We start from the raw sequence: 19,515 nt of genomic DNA, 5'->3' as shown, positions 1-19,515 counted from the left end.
CTTAGAAAAAAGTTTGAAGGAAGTTTAAGTTATTGACTTTTGAATTGTCTTGAAACATGGTCTTGACACGTATACATTTGTAATACCAGGAAATAGGGACGCTGTCCCAAGACACAAGCAATGCCTATCTAAGTGCAGGGAAAATACAGTACGAAGAGAATTATACAAATGGCACAGGAGAGTCGGGTCTTAGTCCCAGATTTACTTCCAGTTTGCTGTGTGACCTTGTATAACTCACAACAGCAACACCCCAATTTCAATTGGACTAGATAATAATTTGGGCTCCTTTTACCCATAATATTCTATGAGTTTGTCAATTTTCTTTATTTGAAATTTAGCCTGGAAGAAACAGTAAAGTTTTATTTAGTTTATCTCCTTTCTTTCAGTAGTAACATCAAAAATAGACCCAAACAGATAAGCTCATCTTGTTTCAGCTTACACTTGGATATGATTTAGATTTTTTTAAATGAATATGTACATACATGTGTATATGTATGTTATTTATTTCCTACATTTTATCTGTCCAGCTGGCATTTATGCCCATAGTTAGAATTTATTTGTTATCCATTTGTACTTTTGAGCTTGCCTCATTAGATTAAATTCCCTCAACATTTATTAGAAGACTACTATTTTTCAGATCTTTTATCTAAGCACAAGGTGATAAAAGGATGATAGGGCAGAGCCCCTGCCTTCCATGGGCCCATAGTCTGTAAGAAGAAACAGACATCAATGCGATAAATGGTATCCTACAGGACTAACCAAGATAGTATGGACTCTCAGAGCTTTCCAAGAGGATAACAGTGGGGAAGAACACTCTAGGCAGAAAGGACAATATGTGACAATGGCTGTAATGAGTTCTAGAAATTAGAAATAGTTTTAAATAGTACCTGTGGAGTGTGGAAAGCTGCTGGGAAATGACACTAGAAACACAGGACAGCAGCTAGGTTATGAAAACTCATAGGTGTTGTATTAATGATCTGGGGCTTGATGAAAAATCATTGAAGAATTACTTCTAAGCAAGATAGACCTGAGCATTAAGATCTCCTTTCTCAGACTTGTGAAGATGATGAGCCATGTGGAGTGGTCCAATAGATGATTTGGGAGAGTGATTTAGGAGGCGCTTACAGATGTGTAGAGAAGAAGTGATATAGGAGGGTGAACCAGGACAGTGGCTGTGGGAAAGGAGAAAGATCAGATTTAAGGATTATCATGAATAGGAGCCCAGGATTCACAACCATTTTGATGTGGGAATAAGACAGAAGGAGACTGGGAATACTCTCCAAGTTTCTGGCCTGGGTGACTGGGAGATCAAGGAGCCTTTTAGCAAAACAGAGAAAATAGGAGAAGCAGATTGGGGCAGGAGACGGGAGTAATATAAAGGATCCTACGTTGAACATGGTAAGTCACCCAAGTTTAGAACATTGTTGAAAATTTGGGTCTGGAGCTCAGGGAAGACACTGGATATAGAGATTTGGAAGTCATCGAGCTCAAATTGATGGTTGAGGCCCGAGGTACCAACAAGCTCATTCAAGGAAAATATATAGGGTGAAAGGGGCCAACCCTGGACTCCAGCTAATAGCAGCCATTGGGGGGAGGCAGAACCATAGAAGGAAGCTGAGAAGGCAGCTGTTCCCTAAGCACCTAGAGGAGAATGGTGGGATGGAAGGCAGAGAAGGGAGTTTTCAGGAGTGAAACTGCTGAGCAGTTTGTTACAGAGACGCAGTCTTGGATTTGGCAGTTGTAAAGGTTTTAGTAGTCTTACTGAGAGGGCCTTCATTGGAGGGGCTGGGTGGAAGCCAAACTTTCGTCCCTAGAAATTAATCAAAAGAGAGAAAAAGAGGAAACACATAGTCTGTTTGGTTGTGAAAGAAAGGAAGGAACAAGGCCATCTGTAGAGGTTGGAACCTAACGAAGGGAGAGATCTGAGTCTGTTTTCAGATGATGGGAGAGGGCTGGAGAAGTAGGAGGGTTGAAGATATGGAGGGGAAGGGGATGATTGCTGGAACAGGGTTCTGGGAGGGACAAGTGAGAAGGAACACAGCAGGAGGCTTGAATCTTGGAAAACCTACAGAATGTCTCTTATTTTGATAGGAAAGAAAAAAGAAAAGGAGGGTCAGGGAAGTTAAACAAATTAGTGGCTTACTGGGCAGAAACTGAGATTGTTGCAGTGGGAGGGCCAGCCCCTGCTTCTTCTATGAAGTAATCAATAAAGGCATCTGCATGTCAACGAAGCAGAAATGATGGTGATGATTGTTTTATGTGCAGCTGGTATACAGAGCGGCAGGCAAGAAGCAGAAGTCCATCTTCACTCCGGTTCCCGATACTCCTGATCTTTTAAGAGCCAAACAAGGGCAAAAGCTTCAGAGTCAGGTAAGATGAGACAGTGAGAATTCAGAAGCCTGCCATGCTGGTGTCACAGGGGATGGTTATGTGGACCACTGCTGGTCAGTAGTAGCCTCTCACACGGGGGTGTCCTTGATGCAGCCTCAGGCCCATGAATTTCAAGAAACAGTTTTTGTTTGGGCCATCATAACCATCATTGTGTTTTACATGAGCAGGTAATGGCATATCTACTTTTCTAAGTTCTGTACAACTTTTGTCATTGGATGAGTGGTCTGTGGACTCTAGGTAGTGAAAATAAATCGCTTGATTCGTTCCAAAGGACGTATCTATTGTCCACAGACAAATGAAACCACACTTCACGCATTTGGACAAAAATGGGGTGGGGGGATATGTTGAGTACTCTATCAGAATCCCCTTGTTCTTCTTATTGGCATTCTTTGCTACGTGGATTTATACTGAATTATACTCGGCATTAAGAATATTAGACAACTGGAATGCGAATATGTGTTTCCAAATGTGAGACACAGAAAGAAACAAATGAACAGAAACACATACAACAAACAGACAAAAAAGCAGGACAACAACAAGTAGACACTGCTCTCCATTTAAGGGCTGTAAATGAATCAAGAAGACTGAATACCAGATAAGGCATGTTTTACCTCCATAACATCTGACCCCTATTCTCATTATTCAGTATCTGTATGTTGAACTTGCCACCAAAGAGCGACCCCACCATCACGCTGGGAACCAGACCACAGCCTTGAAGCATGCAAAGGATGTGAAGGACTTGGTCAGCGAGGTAAGCTGAGAATTTGGCATGGAGGCACTAGGTTAAAAGGAAAAATTCCAGAGTGGCCAGTTAGTTCAGTTGGTTAGAGCGTGGTGCTGATAACACCAAGGTTGCCAGTTCGATCCCCCCATGGGCCACGGTGAGCCGCGCCCTCCTTAAAAAAAAACAAAAAACAAATAAATAAAGGGAAAAATCCTTTTTGAAAACCATCACCTGCTGCCCCTGATCAGAAAGCTCGTGTCTATAGATCGATGCTCAGCCGCAGCCCAGAACAGAAGGCGTGGCCGTTCTCCCAACGAGCATGAGACTCTGTCTCCCTGGGCAGGATCTGTGACATGGTTGTGAATCGGAAGGGATAAAAACACTTGAACTTAAATGTGCCTCTCTCTTTTGTCTTTATCTCTTAGAACAAGTACAAGGTGCAATATGAAAAGATGAAGGACAAGTACACCCCGATTCCAGACACGCCAATCCTCATCAGAGCCAAGAAGGCTTACTGGAATGCCAGTGATGTATGCACGCCTTCCTTCTTTCTTCCGCTGTGGTTGAGGTTGAGTTACCTAAGAAACAGAAGGTTGTATAGCCCTGGCCCGCAACATGGATCAGGGGAAAAAAAAAAAAAAAAAAGTTTAAAAAAAGTCACAAACAATACCAGTTAGGCAAAGTAGCTAAGAATAATGCTGAGAGATTTTAAAGGCCTATTGTTCTTCTCATTGCTCTTCTGGGAAACATATGACCCCTTCTTTTAATTCTTTGGTAGCATTTCCTAGAGATACTTGACAACAAGTGGATACTTATCCATAAAATTATGTTCTTGGAACCAGCCAAACGTGGTTTCAAATCCTGATGCTGGCCCTTGCCTAGTGTATGACTCTATATCGTTTACCTAATTTTTCTGAGATTCTGTATTCTTGTGTGTAGAATAAGGATAAGAATTGTGATAATTAAATAAGAATAAACAAGATCATGTATAAAGGTTCCTAGCACAGTGCTGGGCTGTTAGTTGACACTCAGAACACGTTTATTCCTTTCCTTCGCTTTATCGCCTAAATCATGCAAATGGCACATTTGTTAGAATTAGGAGGGACAGACTTTCATTTACTATACCATGTGACCAAGAACAAGACTGCTTTTTAACGGCAGTGGGATTATCTGTTAATAAAGATAGGAAGTCAATCAACTCAGGGTAGATGACCAGTCCTTACCAGTTTTGTGTCTCAGAACCCAAATGTGAAAGCATTGCATCCATTACCAGAACCAGAATCCCTTGAGGACTGGACATGTTAGGACTTCAACTCAGCCAAAAACTCAAGCAACCTTATCACCCCTCAAATTAGCAACATTGCTCTAGGATTTCAAGTCATGTTAGAGAAACGACAATGATCCCGAAACAGAAATGTGAAAGCATGCAACAAATTGGAATGATATCTTAGTTCGGTAATTTTATCCAATTTGCATTTGGAGCTGAGAGGAGCCTGTTGGTTGGAAATCAGCAATGCCAGTTTGCTTCCCATATAAGCTGAGACAATGGTGTGCTGCCCTCAAAATCTATCCCCTGGATAGTTTTAGAATTCTTGTAACACTCTATCTTTAGCACCTCAAGGTTACCATTGACTATTAGTTTGAACCAAGCTAACTCTGCATCACCACTTTTTAGGGGTGGCCACGCAGTGACATAGGCCCCTGCAGCTCCTTGTGCCATCGGACAGCCCCTCCCAGGGCTTTGCCAGGACCAATACTGATACGTCTAATCTTTAACCTAGTTCAATGTGACAAGGGTGGCATCTGGCAGCCAGCTCAGCTTCTCTATCCACAAGGAGAGCTAGGTGAGCTTAGGAGAGTATCCATCTGAAAACACAAAGTTGAAGTTAAAGAAACGACATCTTTCATTATGCGTTTGATCAGCTACCCAAAAAGAAAAGACCTGTTGGAGGTCGAAAACAGACTACTCAGAAAAGCCCTCATCTTGTGTAGAGGAGGTGCATCTTCTATGTATTCTTAGGTTAAAGTCAGAGCTGTTGTCTCCTGAAATACCACAGAGATAAAGATTATAATGAAATAAAATGTCAGGACTGCTGCATGGAGAAGGCGTTTTAATACCAGGAGTTAGAAACTAAATTTTCCTCTCTTCCATGTACATTAGTGTGTCTTGGGCTCAACAAGGTTATTTATTTATTTTTTTCCCCTTCCTCCCAAATGAGCTTTTCTGTATTGTTTTACATTTAAATAATTTTTTATTTAAGTAGTTTTAGATTTACAGAAGGTTACAAAAATGGTACAGAGTTTCCATATGGCTGATACGCAGTTTCCCTATTGTTAACATCTTACATCACCGTGTCAAACATTTGTCACAACCAATGAACCAGTGTTGAAACATTATTATTAGCTAAACTCTGCATTTTATTCATATTTTATTCGTTGTCTCCTCATGTCCATTTTCTCCTCCAGGATGTGAAATGAGCTTCTTAATCTCTCCTAGATTTACTCGTGGGAAAACCTAAAAGAGAAGACTCAAGAGAGTTTAAGAGCCCAATGATTTAACTCAGTAGTTTTTCATAATCCACATGCGGTTTCTCTTTCCAGCTACGCTACAAAGAAACCTTTGAAAAGACCAAAGGGAAATACCACACTGTGAAGGATGCTCTGGACATTGTTTACCATCGCAGAGTCACAGATGACATCAGTAAAGTACGTTCCCTGCGTATTTCTACTTGTGTGGGGCTCAATAACCAACCATCATTTAAAAAAGAAAATATTCTCCCTTTCCTAATACTCTCAGGAGACAAGTACACTTTTCTACATTAACTTTGGGTAAGATGTCACAGCTGTGCTTGTGTCTGTACCACAGGTGAAGTACAAGGAGAACTACATGAGCCAGTTGGGGATCTGGAGGTCCATTCCTGATGACCCGGAGCACTTCCACCACCGGGCAGTCACCGATGCTGTCAGTGACGTGAGTCTTGAAATTTTCTGTTTTTACATATAACTTCATCTGCCCATATAAGTTAGGAAATCCAACACTGCATAAAACTGATTAAACACTTGCCTCAATTTCGATTCTTATGGACGGATATTTAAATCATAAAACTCATTGCTAAATGAGTGAGCTTCAATTCGGGAGAGAAAAAACTATATTCAAATTTATAAACCTAATCTTTCTTCTCAATGTTTTATATCATATTACATGACCGGACGTGATCTACTTCATCGGAGCAATACCTATTTTTTGAAAAGACAACTTCATGAAGCAATGAAGATACTGAGAAAGAAATTGCAGCTCTCTACACGAAAATACAGCTGCCATGCTAATGACATACTCTAGAGAAAACTATGCCTGTTACATTTGAATTGTTTTAATTAGTATTAGAACTGAAAATTTCCATGTATCATACAACACTACACCATAAAATGAGCAGACATTGGAATTAGTGGAAGCTTTTTTTAAATGACTGTTTTAATACTTTGTTATTCTCTATGCCTCAGTGGTCGGAGCTTCTATCTGTATCCATCCTAACCTACAGCTATTTGGAGGTAGGTTCTTAAAACTCTCTGATGATGTTCTTTTTCCAGGTAAAATACAAAGAGGATTTGACCTGGCTTAAAGGCATCGGCTGCTATGCCTATGACACCCCTGACTTCACTCTGGCTGAACAGAACAAGAAGCTCTACAGCAAGGTATCTCCTCATCCAGTCAACCTGTTCCAGTGCCCACAGAGAGCATTAGCACTGAGGATATAGCTTTCATGTTTCCACCCTTATCCTTGCTCCTAGCCCCTGTAATTGCACTACATGCTGAATTGTTCACTCTACTTAGGAATTCTTATTGCCTATAGCCATCATTTACGTAAATCTGATCAACAGCTATCTCAGTATAACTCCTCATGTCTCTTCCAGAAGTCCCTCCCTATGAATACATCTCCGGGTGATTTACACAGTTAGCGATGACATGGTAGCAACTATAAAGTGAGATTATTTTAATCCACACACTTGATGTGTGACTTGAGGCAAATACCTTTATTTTTCTGGCCTTATATAGCAGTTCGATTAGCTTCCTCTGAGTTCTAGAATAGGAGTCAGCAAACTTTTATGGACCATGCTAGATAGTTAATGTTTTAGACTTCATTCTGTCACATATTCTTTGTTACAAGCCCTCAACATAGTGTGTGTGTGGGAGGGAAACATTCTTAGTTCATGGGGCCATTTAAATACAGGTGGTAGTCTAGACGTTAGCCCATCCCTGCCCTAAAATATTATGATGATCTGAATAATTACTGGAAGACTATTTCAAGTTAATAGACTAAAAAATACCTTCAAGTATACATGAAAATACTTTAAAAATAAAATAATAATCATTATAATATATAGAAATAAATAAGGAACTGATTGGGATTTTTGCCTAATTTGTAAATAGATCTATTATTTGTCTTCCATTCAATGAAATTATAGATTTTGGGGTGAGTTTTAAAGAAATCCGGGTGGGTATTCCCTTTGTTGCTTTGGGAGACAGAGTGAGCATTCAGTAATTACTTGTTAGCTCTATAAATGAATGATCACAATTGTATGATAAGATAAGTGGCATGTCTCATCCTTAAGATAATCACAGCCTGCTATCAAGTAACCACTTTCTGTTTTCTCTAGTATAAGTATAAAGAGGTATTTGAAAGGATGAAGTCGAATTTCAAGTATGAAGCTGATTGTCCAATCAATAGGCATTTCAAGTATGCAACTCAATTGATGAATGAGGTATGTGTGACCTGGTCCAGTTAATCCTGTTCAGTTTCCTTAAGAAGGAATAACTTCTATAGAGTTATTTGATTATTACCCTATACATAGAATGACAAGAAAGTCATTCTAAGTGTTAATTCAAGACAAAGATTTGGAAAGACTCTAATACTGTCACCATCTGATGGACTCTGCCAAAAGCACAGATAAGAATAAGTGAAGGGACTATATCGAGTGGTGTGAGGACGCCAGAGCCATCATCACCGTTGTTTGCACTAGCATAGGGCAGCACACCACTTTGGGTGACGAGAGCAAGGAGGTGAAGGCTTTTGTTGACTATCAGCTGAACTCCCTTAAACATGATATTGTGTAGAGTTGGGAGACACAGAAGTTCAAGGTTAATTTAGGATCTCTTACAAAGGCACAGACATGCACACGTGGTCACAAGAGCCATCCCTAAGGGGATAATTGTGATTCAGCATTCAATTGTATTGCCTCTGTTACTCATACATTGATACAGAGAAGTATCCATTTGTACCCAAAATATTCCTTTATGGGTTCTACCGAGCCTTTCCTGGAACTGTCTGCAATCATTTAAGTTAAATTGAGCTTAAAATGACTGACGTAAGAAAGCTACGAATTAACTTATGTTTGGATATTTTATATTTAATTTCCTATCTTTGGATTTCCCACAGATTTATGTAAATTCAAAAACAACGTTAGCAAATTGGTAAAATGTGTTTAAAAATGGAAATATAGTCAATGGTATGTTTATTTCAATATATGACTTTTTTGTTATTTTTGTTATTTTTAAATTTGATTTTGTTCATTTTCAGTAGATTTCCAAGCGGGTCAACTCTGAAGAATTACTGTTAGTAGCTTCCTAGAATGCAGTCTTGATCTATTTTGTTTCTATTTTTCAAATTTGCAAAGGATTTCCAGGTCTCTTTTATAATCAAATAAATTACCAAGCATTAGAAGACTATAAGAATTTGTTCATGAATAATCTTGTTTTATTCTCACAGTCTTAGATAGTAGACCTGTAAGGTATCAGCGCCTTATTTTTAAATACAATGTAATATGTCATAAAACCTGACACAGCTAATGGCATCATATGTAGAGACGGAACGTGTGTAGGCACAAGGTGCCCCCATTTGGCATCATAAATGGAATCTATCCCAAGCTCCCGCCTTCTGCAGGAGATCTTCCTTCACTTGATTGTCTTTGCTGCCTGTTTTTATTACCCAGGAAGCTTTGGGAGCCCATCTCCCAAAATGACATATTTCGTGCTCTCTGGAGTATTTATCTTAGGACATTTCTGTGTATCCTTGAATTTGTACTCTTGCTATAATTTGATCTGATGTCTGAGCAGAAAAAATACAGAGCTGATTATGAGCAGCGGAAAGATAAATACCACCTGGTAGTCGATGAGCCTAGACATCTGCTGGCTAAGACCGCAGGCGACCAGATCAGTCAGGTACTGTGATGGGGCTGCTGGGTCAGCCCAGGCAGACTGTGCTCCAGGTTTCTTATGAGATGTTGTCCTGTCTGCTGCAAGGATGTCATAGGTTCTGCCTATGATATTGGGATGTCCTGTTTCAAAGTATCTGTCTAGCCACCCAAAGAGCCCATGAGCTATTTGAGTGTGCCAGTCCGTGCTCTGTGTCCTCACGTGTACTGTGGTGAAGACGAACAGAAAAGCTGGAGCCTTCCACCCTCTAGTCTCCTGGAGGGCCTGTTTGTAACCTGCTGTTGTAAACTGCCCATTGAGTTGCAAAGCAGAAACAAAGAAACAAACTAATGGAAGGAAAGAAGAAGACTCCCTACTGTATTTTTCTACTCCAATGATGGCTTCTTTTCTATAAGGCAATTCTATAAGGCACTAGCTATACCATTCCCCATTCCCAATGACTATGGATGGTCACCTGCAAGTATTGCAGTCATTCTGTTTGGCATGAAAATGTATTTGGTGTCTTCACCCACACGGACATGTGAGCACATAAAGTGCATCTGCCTACATCTCTTCACTCAGTGGTGATTGGGATATAGAGCACTGTTCTTAAGTCTCTTTTGTGCTTCACTGCTCTTTGCATGAACAGAGAAAATATAAATCTAGTGCCAAGATGATTCTGAAACAAGGATGTAATGAACTTCTGCGTCCAGATATATTGACTGCTCTCTACAACTCGTACATGTGGAGCCAGGTAATTTCGGATGTGATGTGGAGATTTTCGCAGCCTTGGGGGCATTTACCTTCCGCTTTCCTTGATTTCCTTCCCCTGCCCCCTGCCCAAGCTGGTGTCTCATGATAAAGCTGCATAAATATGTGTCCCTTCTAAATGAACTCTGGCTGTGGCCCACTGTAATGGTCCAGCAGACATCGTCTGTACATCATCGACACCTTTGAAACTCTAGTAAGATTAACTGAGACTTTTTCAAACTTGATTTCCAAATTTGTGTAATATCACCTTACATTTTTCAATATTTCCCCCCCCAAAAAAATAAATTCCTTAGATATTGAAGATTTTAAGTAGATTCAACAGCATTTAAAATATCTGAATATTTAACGTCTTCATCTAATGTGACCATTGTTCAGTGGTCACTACAACTGTTTAGGAGAGCGAAGGATTACAGAGCAGCTATTTGAATATTGTACATATTCATGGCCCCTCCTGAGTTTGAGGCTGAATCCACTAGGTTATTTCCAGCACATCGTCTTCTCACACACGTGTTAACAACGTTGCTGATAACATTACTTTCCCACAAGGTCAGTGGAAGCACACACGGCCCTTCCATCATATGCTGAAAGATAAGTTTGAAGCAGCAAAATCCAGTGATAATTTCTTCACTACTAGATACAATGTTAATAAAATGACATTGTTCCTCCACAAAAAAGTTTTTAATCAATCTTTTGTATTAGCAACTTGTTTAATACTTTAGTTTGACATCAAATCAACACATGAAATGAGGGAGATGAGGACTCCCTATGGATATTCTATTTGCCTTCCCTTTTTTTTTGGTCCTGATACGATCTTCAGATAGTTGTGCATGGAATTTTGCTGTGCTCTCTGTATCTGTACTGCTTGAAACAGCTTATATGCATGAAAAAAAATAACGACTTGGACATTACAAAAATAAATGTCTGTTTTTAAAATGATATATACTTTAAACTATATATACTCATTTTTAAATTTTATATCTGTTTCATCTTTGATATGGAAACACAGCTTAAGAGATCGTCCATATTTGATGCAGCATATCGTGAGTGAATAATTACTTGTCAGAGTCCAGAAACAAGGGTCTCGTCCTGGCTCTGAGATTCACTTTATATGTGCCCTTAGCTCAGTCTTTTAATACTTCTGGGCTTCGGTTTCCATATGTACAAAGTATATTGAAAATATCATTTTTATTATTGTTATTAGTTGCTACTCTATTACACGATGGCTGTCAAATACAGATTTATATTAAGCATTTTTAATTAGGATTTAAAAAGAAAGCATGACGCCTTCCCCCACATCTGTGGTTTATATAATCTACTATTTGCTGTGAGACTCTCTCAAGAGGAAAATTAGATTCTGTAAAGCTCTCTGATCTACTTCTTAGAGTTAACTTGTTCTTCTCTTCCACAATTTAGATCCAGTACAGGAAAAAATATGAAAAATCTAAGGACAAATTTACCTCAATTGTGGACACTCCAGAACACCTGCGAACTACAAAAGTCAACAAACAGATCAGTGATGTAAGAAAAAGAAACACTGCATGGATTCTCCAACGCAGGGGGCATTTGCAAATGTGGAGGGTCATTTTAAATTGTCACAATGTCTGGAAGACTCTACTACCATTCAGTGGGAGCAAGGCAGAGATGCTAAATGTCATGCTACGCTCAGGAATCTTCCTTTGCAATAAAGAACTGTTCCAACCAAATTGGCACACACCTCATTTTAGAGGTGCTGGGGCCTTAGCAGAAAGCATGAAAGCACCTGTTGAGTGTATAGAATTGTCTTTCCTTTATATACTCTCAAAAAAACCAAAACACTTTTGCATTTATATTTTTATGTTACCTTACATTGTAAATTAAGATACCTAACATTGACTCTTTCTGCTTTTTCATCTCCTCTAGATACTTTATAAGTTGGAATACAACAAGGCCAAACCCAGAGGCTACACCACAATCCATGACACACCCATGTTGCTCCATGTCCGGAAGGTCAGGGATGAAGTCAGTGACGTAAGTACCGGAAGAGCATTGTAGTCCTTCTCATCTTGGCCTCTCTGATGTGATATAACAAACCCTGGTCCGATGATCTATTTCTGTATAACAATCTCCTTCACACTTGAGACAACAATCATCTCTTTTTGCTCATGATTCTGTGAGCTGACTGGCCATCACTAAGTGGCTATTCTATTCCACACGCTGTTGGCAGACAGGCGAGGCTCAGGTGGGCCAGGCCATCAGGATGGCTCACTCACATGGCTGGCAGTTGAGGGAGCTTGGCTTGTATAGACAGCAACCCCTCCATTGATTGGGACATCTCGTAGCACGTTGGGTGGGTTCCGAGAGGCTGGAGTAGAAGCTTCCAGCCCAGTTAAGGGCTTTTCCTAGAGCTGACACGAGTCACTTTTGCCTTATTTGACTGGGCACAGTGGACACTCAGATTCAATGGGTGAAGAGCTAAATGCCACCCCTGGATGAACAAATGACAAGGTTACATTGTAGAAAAGCATGTGTGTGGGGGGGGTGAGATATTGTAGAGACCATTCTGAAAAATGTAATATGCCATAAACGCTATTAATACTCAGTAAGCTCTTATCTTAACTAAGAGAAACAAGGTAGCCATCACATTCAAATACTCTGAATTTGAAGACAAATTGTATTCATAAATTTTCATATATATGGATTCTATGGTTGAAAACTATCACCACTGTTGTTTAAAAAAAAAAAAAGAAAGATTAAATATTTTAAAGAACTCTATGGCTACATGGGTACCAGAAAGAATAGCAAAGGCATCTGTGGAAATCGCTCATCCCTACCCCAAAACCGTGACTATGGCTGGTGCTTAGGAATTCTTTAGTAGATTAATAAATGCGTTCACATTGTTGACCCTGAGTTTCCATGAAAAATGTTAAATACATTCAGTTCACTGTTTCTGAAGGCAGAAATGTGTAAAACATTTTCAAAACATTTTTTCATATTTTTCATGTTAAAATAAGTGTTGGCACTTCAAACGTGACCATTAGGTACTCATAAACATCTCTCAGATAGATCCTTTATGTGGTGCAGTCCACTTCCTCTCATTGTAGGAAAATGAAAGATTTCTGCATCCATTTATGATTATAATGATAACCTGAGATATTGATGAAACATACGGCTTTCTAGGCCTTTTCCCTAAAGATATTGATTTCCTACGTCTTTGATAAACCACAGAAAATTGTGATTCTTATGATCAAGCAAATGTAGTAAAACCACCAGGTTTCCTTAGAACAGTTGTACTTCAGATTTAACCACATTAAAGCCTAGGGTCTTTCGGCAACAATTAGTGAGAAGGCCCAGATGGGGCTCTGGTCCCTTCTATTTAAGGGGAGCAAAACTGAGCGAAGCTATTATTTCCAGGGCCAGGATGGGGAACTACCTACCGGGTCCTCAGAAGCGAAGGCTTCCGTGCCCCTCTCTCTCCCATCCAAACCCACCGTGCTCAGACTTGCTACATGTGGCCCTAGCAGTCACGATAGGGACGGCTGCATCCATTTGTCAGTTCATTCGTTCACCTCATATTTATGGGGTTTCTATGTGCCTGACACTAGGAATGAGACAATAAGTGACGCCCAATTGTTGCCCTCAAGTGGTTCGGCTTATTGGAAAGAATAGACAGAGAAACAAATAAGTACAGCATGACATGATAACAGCTGGACCTGTGGGGGCACAGAAGGCAGGCAAGATCATTCCATCTGGTTGGGGCAAGCTTCTCTTCTATCAGCAGTTTTCAAGATGTTCTGAACTTAAGATTTTGTGATTTGGAGAAGGGAAAACACACAAGAGTAGCTGTGCCACTGGCCCATTCAGCACAAGCTCAGGGGACATAAATCCTATGGTGACACTGGCTAACATTCTCAGTGTGTCCAGGGGAGCGGTGTTAAGATCTGAGACAGGAAAGTGCATGTCTGCATGACTGCATGACTGCATCCATGCTTCACACCGATTTATTCTGTGTTAAGGAACATTGTGTACTATAGTCACAGTTTTAATTTCTTGTTTTTTAAAAACACTTGGTAGGCTGCTATAAAAATTAACCTTGTCACTGCGTTTCTTCACACAGCTGAAATACAAAGAAGTTTACCAAAGAAATAAGTCCAACTGTACCATTAAGCCAGATGCTGTTCATATCAAAGCAGCCAAGGACGCCTACAAAGTCAACACCAATGTAAGTTCTGGAACCTTCCCCAAGGCTAACGGCGCGTTTATCAGCGTCTGCAGGACACGCGACCTCTTCCTACTCTCTTTAGGTGACTGAGCTCTAGTGAATCCACATCAAGAGTTAGACCCCGGGCACAGGAGTAGTGACGCTGAAATCTAAGTGCTGCCTTTGGTTCTCACAGAGAACGGGGAAGCGCAAGGGTGACCTAGCCAGTGCCATGGATGTCACCCGCCGTCATGCTAGGTGGCTGAGAAATAGGAGATGTAATTCTGAAATGAAAGTTGCATTTTGGAAAGTGTCTCAGCATCTTTCATTCCCTCCATCCTCCATATTCTCCTCTTGTCCCAAACCCTAGAACCTGCTTCTTATGGAAAAAAAATATATTTTTCAGTCACTTGGTACTGTCAGGAGTTGGCCTAGACCTTGCTCCTGCTTGGATCTCCCGGTGCTGACTCATTTCTTTGTGGTGGGGCATCTTAAAGCCTCAATCACCGAAACATTTTTGTGCATTTAGATGAATATTAACTTTTTAAAACCACACAAATAATTATATAATGAAACCATTATAACCCTACTAGTGCCACTAGTGCCAGAGAGAACATATATTTATTAGGGCCAGCAAACTGAAATGCTGCTGTTGGGGGCTGGCAGGTAGCTTACAGGTGTCCTGAGGATGGATTGAGGGATGGGTAGCAGGATGGATGTGGGGAAAAGTAAATGCAGCAGTAAAATATAGCAGAATCCAGGCAGTGGGTATATAGGTATGCTCTGCAGGATTGTTGCAACCCTGCTGTGTGTTTGAAAAATTTAACAATAATATCAGGGGAAGCTTATCAAACAGTATGCATAGATGCATGCACATTTTATTGTGTACAGGTTATGCCTTGAGAAAAAAGAGAGAGAGGAAAAAAGAGTGAGGAAAGAAATGTGCTTGATAGAGAGGGCTCTGCCCGAGGACTCTCAAATGAAATTATAGATACTCTGGGCCTCAGATATGGCTCGAGGCATCCAGTTCTCCAGGTCAGATGAAAGTCTAGCAAGTGGACAAGCACCTCTAAAGCCAGATTGCCTGGGTTTGAATGCCAGCTCCACCTTTTATTAACTGTCTCACGTTGGACAGGTTATTTAACCTAGGCAGTTCCTCAGCTGTAGATTGCATGCAGTTGTTATGAAGATTAAATGAGTTAAAATTTAAAAAGCACTTAGAAAAGTGCCTGGCACAAAATAATTTACTATAAATGTTTAATATTTTGTTTAAATTAAGCCTGAATTTAGTTTGAAATTGCAGGTACTTGATGCTGAAGATGATTAAACTACACTGGCAGAGTTAAAAAGACCAGAATCATTTCACCTGGAGGCCTTTGAATTTTTTCGCCCCTAATTTGAGGCCAAAGGATCTCATAAGATGACCTCTTGAGTGGCTAACGAGCTTCATAAATTGTAGAGAAATTTTAATTTGGACTGTCTCTTGCATAAAGAACCATAATTTGTTGTGTGTTAAAATGCAAGATGAGTCCCTCTGTGTGGTGCGTGGGGTTAGGCATTCAGCTCGCTGAGGAACATGGTCTGTTTCCCTCTTGTTAAAATAGCTGGACTACAAGAAGCTGTATGAAGCCAACAAGGCCCACTGGAAGTGGACCCCTGACCGACCGGACTTCATCCAGGCTGCCAAGTCATCCCTGCAGCAAAGCGATGTGAGTTGGACAGACATGGATGAGACCAACCATTAATAAACGCTGCCCCGGGAGTTAACCCTAGCTCATTTGAGAGCCAAGGACAAGAGGCTTGCGAGGAGTGGAACACACCTCAGGAAGCGACTGGCCACAGAGCCTGGTCTCCCATGGCTGGGCCCAGACACAAACGGTTCAGAGTCCTGATCGAGGCTGGGGTGGGGCTGGGACGAGCAGGTTGGGGTGGTGGGGGTGGTGGTGAGGGGCTTGGTCTTAGCCTTGGGACTGGAAATGTGGAGCCCAGCGTGCTGTGAGGAGCCAGGAAGCCCCTACCCGCATTCTGGTCGCAAGCCCTCTTTCAAAGCAGGACTTGTTATGGATTTAATCAAACGCCAGCTTTCTCCTATGCCCGTCTACCCTCTCTTCCTCTGCCTTCTGTCACAGTTTGAATACAAGCTGGACCGAGAGTTCCTCAAGGGTTGTAAGCTTTCTGTCACTGATGATAAAGACATGGTGCTGGCCCTAAGGAATTCCTTGATAGAAAGCGACGTAAGTATCCCATCCCTTCCATGATACCTAAGCCCACTCAAGGCCATCTTCTGCGGCACAGCCCCCAGGGGCGCCCAGCGCAGGACAGAGGATGGCTGTTGCTGTAGGAGCTCAGGTGTGGGTCGTGAAACATGACTCTGCCCCCAGGGACACCGGTGATGTGGCAGCGTAGGGTGGCAGTCGTGGGAAGCTATTAAACCCAGGTGACTGACCTGGATTTATACTGTACCACAAGATAATTCACACAGCAAGAATTGGGGATCTAAAGGCCTGGCTGGATTCTATAAAGAAATGAATTCATTTCTGTGGGATCACATTCTTCCTATGCCACAGTTTTCTCGTCTGGAAAGAAGGGATCGTCATGCCTCCCGGAGTTTGGGGGAGGGTCCAATGACATATTTGAAAGTGTTTTGAACTAAGGCTGTCTGTATGAAGATCCATCCTGAGATCCATTCTGATTGTTATTATAATCTCAACTTGCCAGAGAGAAAAGTAAAATCCTTTTTGTGTATTTCCCAATGTCAAATCTTTTACTGAGGTTAATGTTCCTGCTGTGTCAACAGTGCTGCTCTCCCACCTCAATCTAGTGACTTGGGAGCTTAATAAAAACATGTGGGGACCCAGAGGAGGTAAGGTATGTTTGTTTCACCCCTGCAGCTGAAATACAAAGAGAAACACGTCAAGGAAAGAGGAAGCTGCCATGCTGTGCCTGACACTCCTCAGATCCTTCTGGCAAAGGCTGTCAGCCACCTGGTGTCCGAGGTAAGCCTCCAGCAGCCGTGTGAGCTCCTCCCATCCTGGACTGGTGCCCAGCCAGACACTCTAACAAGCTCTCTGTGGATTTCCTCAGAACAAGTACAAGGACCACGTGAAGAAGCACTTGGCCCAGGGCTCGTACACAACACTGCCAGAGACCCGGGATACCATTCACGTCAAAGCAGTGACCAAGCACGTCAGTGATGTAAGTGACCAGCCCCCAACTCTTGGCAGCAGCAATGCCACTGTACCTTAGCACCCAGCCAAAGACCACAGGCTGCCTTTCTGCTTACAAACGCTTCTCTTTATGTCCCTTCACTCTTACCATCAACACCTGTCTGTGAATTTTGAACTCTGGTTTAAAGGATGACCCATTCGTTATTAGTTTTCCAATCACAGGAATGATGGCAGATGTGGGATTTGCCACAGGGCATGTTATCTAGCGATATAAGATGTTACGAACCTAGGGCTACTAAGGGGAGGACGTTCTGCTGGTGAAGATTGGCCTCTCCTACCATTAAACTGCTAAACAATTAGAGGTGAAAATCACCTCTTTGTATCTCAGTCATCTCTGCCCTCTATGGCCTTATCAGTAAGGCTTGACTAATCATGTTGTTATGTTCCACATATTTTGAAAAGGTAGAAATGGTGAATGGAAGAGCTTAATTTCCTTATCGCCAGTTCTCCAAAGATTGGTGTGTGGTTCAAGTGTTGGATTCCAGGACAGAAATGACAGGGAAGAAGTGGAATGTGGATCAGAGACCCAAGTTCCAGACTGATGCCAAAATGGGGGGCCATGGGTTTTCCTGGAGAACTTCTCAAAGTTCTTCAAGTAAATCAATTCTGTTCCCAGCTTCCTCTGCTCATCTATATGACTCTGGCTCTTTTTAGACAAATTACAAAAAGAAGTTTGTCAAAGAGAAAGGGAAATCCAACTATTCCATCATGCTGGAGCCTCCAGATGTGAAACATGCTATGGAAGTGGCCAAGAAGCAGAGTGATGTAAGTTTCTCCTCTCAACACTCTCTCAGGGCCCACTGAGCCCGTGGAGCCCCAATTGGTGCATGCTGAGCTGTTTAAAAAAAATATGGTGGTAGAATTGGTTTAGTTTTAATAAAAAGGTTCCCGGTACTTAATGAGGACTTTTGGAAAGATATCCTCTCTCTCAAGTGAGTAAACATTTTTTTTTTTCTTTTCCCAAATAAAGGTCGCCTACAAAAAAGATGCCAAAGAAAACCTGCATTATACCACAGTGGCCGATCGGCCAGACATCAAGAAGGCCACGCAGGCAGCCAAACAGGCCAGTGAGGTAAGGCTGTGGCTAAAAGGTACCTGGTCCCAGTGGTCACTGTCAACAAGTAATACACAGCACTCACCACCCATTTTGGTTTTCTTTGGTTCAGGTGGAGTACAGAGCCAAGCACCGGAAGGAGGGCAGCCATGGGTTAAGCATGCTTGGTCGTCCGGACATTGAAATGGCCAAGAAGGCCGCCAGGCTGAGCAGCCAGGTAACACAGATGGGCAAGAGGCAGCTCTAATGTAGGGAGATTTAAAACAAAACAAAAAAGCAAAAACAAAAACAAAAAACAAAAAATCTTGCAGGAAGAAGTGATCCCCAGAAGCAAAGTGCAATATTAACAACCAAAGAGATATTGGGTCTTTGCTAGAATGGTAGAGCTTTGAAAAGCTGTATCATAAAGTGTGCTAAGGACCTTTCTTGTTTCCATCTAACATCTCTAGGCCTTTCTTGTTCTCCACTTTTCCATTTAGGGGAATGTGTCTAGGTATTTGTGTGCTTAGCTATCTTCATGTGACAAAAGGACCAGCTCATGAGGTCCTTTTGGAACCTCTCCCTAGGCACTGAGAGCTACATCCCGAGAGCCTGACTCATACTTAAGTCCCCTGTGGGATCTTGTTAACATGCAAGAGTCACAGAATTCTAACTTCTAGAACACAGCCTGATGCAGTAACCTTTATTCTTTCAGTCGGTATATATACACTAAGTGCCTAGGCTAGGAAGTAAGGGTGATTAGATGTCCTCAGACTGTATGCATGTGGATAAACAAGTACAATTTGGGGTGATAAGTGTTTGATCAAGGGATGCACAGGGTGCTGGGGGGAATGTTTCATTTTAGGAGATTTCACATTATTGAGAAGATGGAGTCAGAAATGTGTTACCCAAACCTGATTTCCACATTACCTAATTTCCCTTGTTAGACTCTCTAGAATACCCCCGAGCTGTGATGGGGTTTCAGACTTTAGCTCAGAGACC

At 41.5% G+C, this 19,515-nt stretch overlaps 1 protein-coding gene across 31 annotated transcripts in view; it reads left to right on the top strand.

Annotated features, from left to right (window-relative positions):
• NEB (nebulin) overlaps positions 1–19,515 on the top strand; it is a 182,740-nt gene that overhangs the window by 130,434 nt on the left and 32,791 nt on the right. For 28 of the 31 annotated variants that reach the window (XM_074336297.1, XM_019737446.2, XM_074336259.1 and 25 more), the window contains 18 exons: positions 2,266–2,370; positions 3,038–3,142; positions 3,541–3,645; positions 5,717–5,821; positions 5,982–6,086; positions 6,704–6,808; positions 7,772–7,876; positions 9,955–10,059; positions 11,490–11,594; positions 11,976–12,083; positions 14,170–14,274; positions 15,858–15,962; positions 16,383–16,487; positions 17,145–17,249; positions 17,338–17,448; positions 18,135–18,245; positions 18,451–18,552; positions 18,647–18,751. In XM_074336297.1, coding sequence (XP_074192398.1) covers positions 2,266–2,370; positions 3,038–3,142; positions 3,541–3,645; positions 5,717–5,821; positions 5,982–6,086; positions 6,704–6,808; positions 7,772–7,876; positions 9,955–10,059; positions 11,490–11,594; positions 11,976–12,083; positions 14,170–14,274; positions 15,858–15,962; positions 16,383–16,487; positions 17,145–17,249; positions 17,338–17,448; positions 18,135–18,245; positions 18,451–18,552; positions 18,647–18,751 — 1,902 coding nt within the window. Of the gene's footprint in view, positions 1–2,265; positions 2,371–3,037; positions 3,143–3,540; positions 3,646–5,716; positions 5,822–5,981; positions 6,087–6,703; positions 6,809–7,771; positions 7,877–9,227; positions 9,333–9,954; positions 10,060–11,489; positions 11,595–11,975; positions 12,084–14,169; positions 14,275–15,857; positions 15,963–16,382; positions 16,488–17,144; positions 17,250–17,337; positions 17,449–18,134; positions 18,246–18,450; positions 18,553–18,646; positions 18,752–19,515 lie in introns of all 31 variants that reach the window. The other 3 variants (XM_019737437.2, XM_019737425.2, XM_019737453.2) reach the window with 2 other exon arrangements.

This window comes from Rhinolophus sinicus, linkage group LG01, assembly GCF_036562045.2.
Source record: "Rhinolophus sinicus isolate RSC01 linkage group LG01, ASM3656204v1, whole genome shotgun sequence".
NCBI classification, from domain to species: domain Eukaryota; kingdom Metazoa; phylum Chordata; class Mammalia; order Chiroptera; family Rhinolophidae; genus Rhinolophus; species Rhinolophus sinicus.
This window is presented reverse-complemented; position numbering and strand designations above follow the sequence as displayed.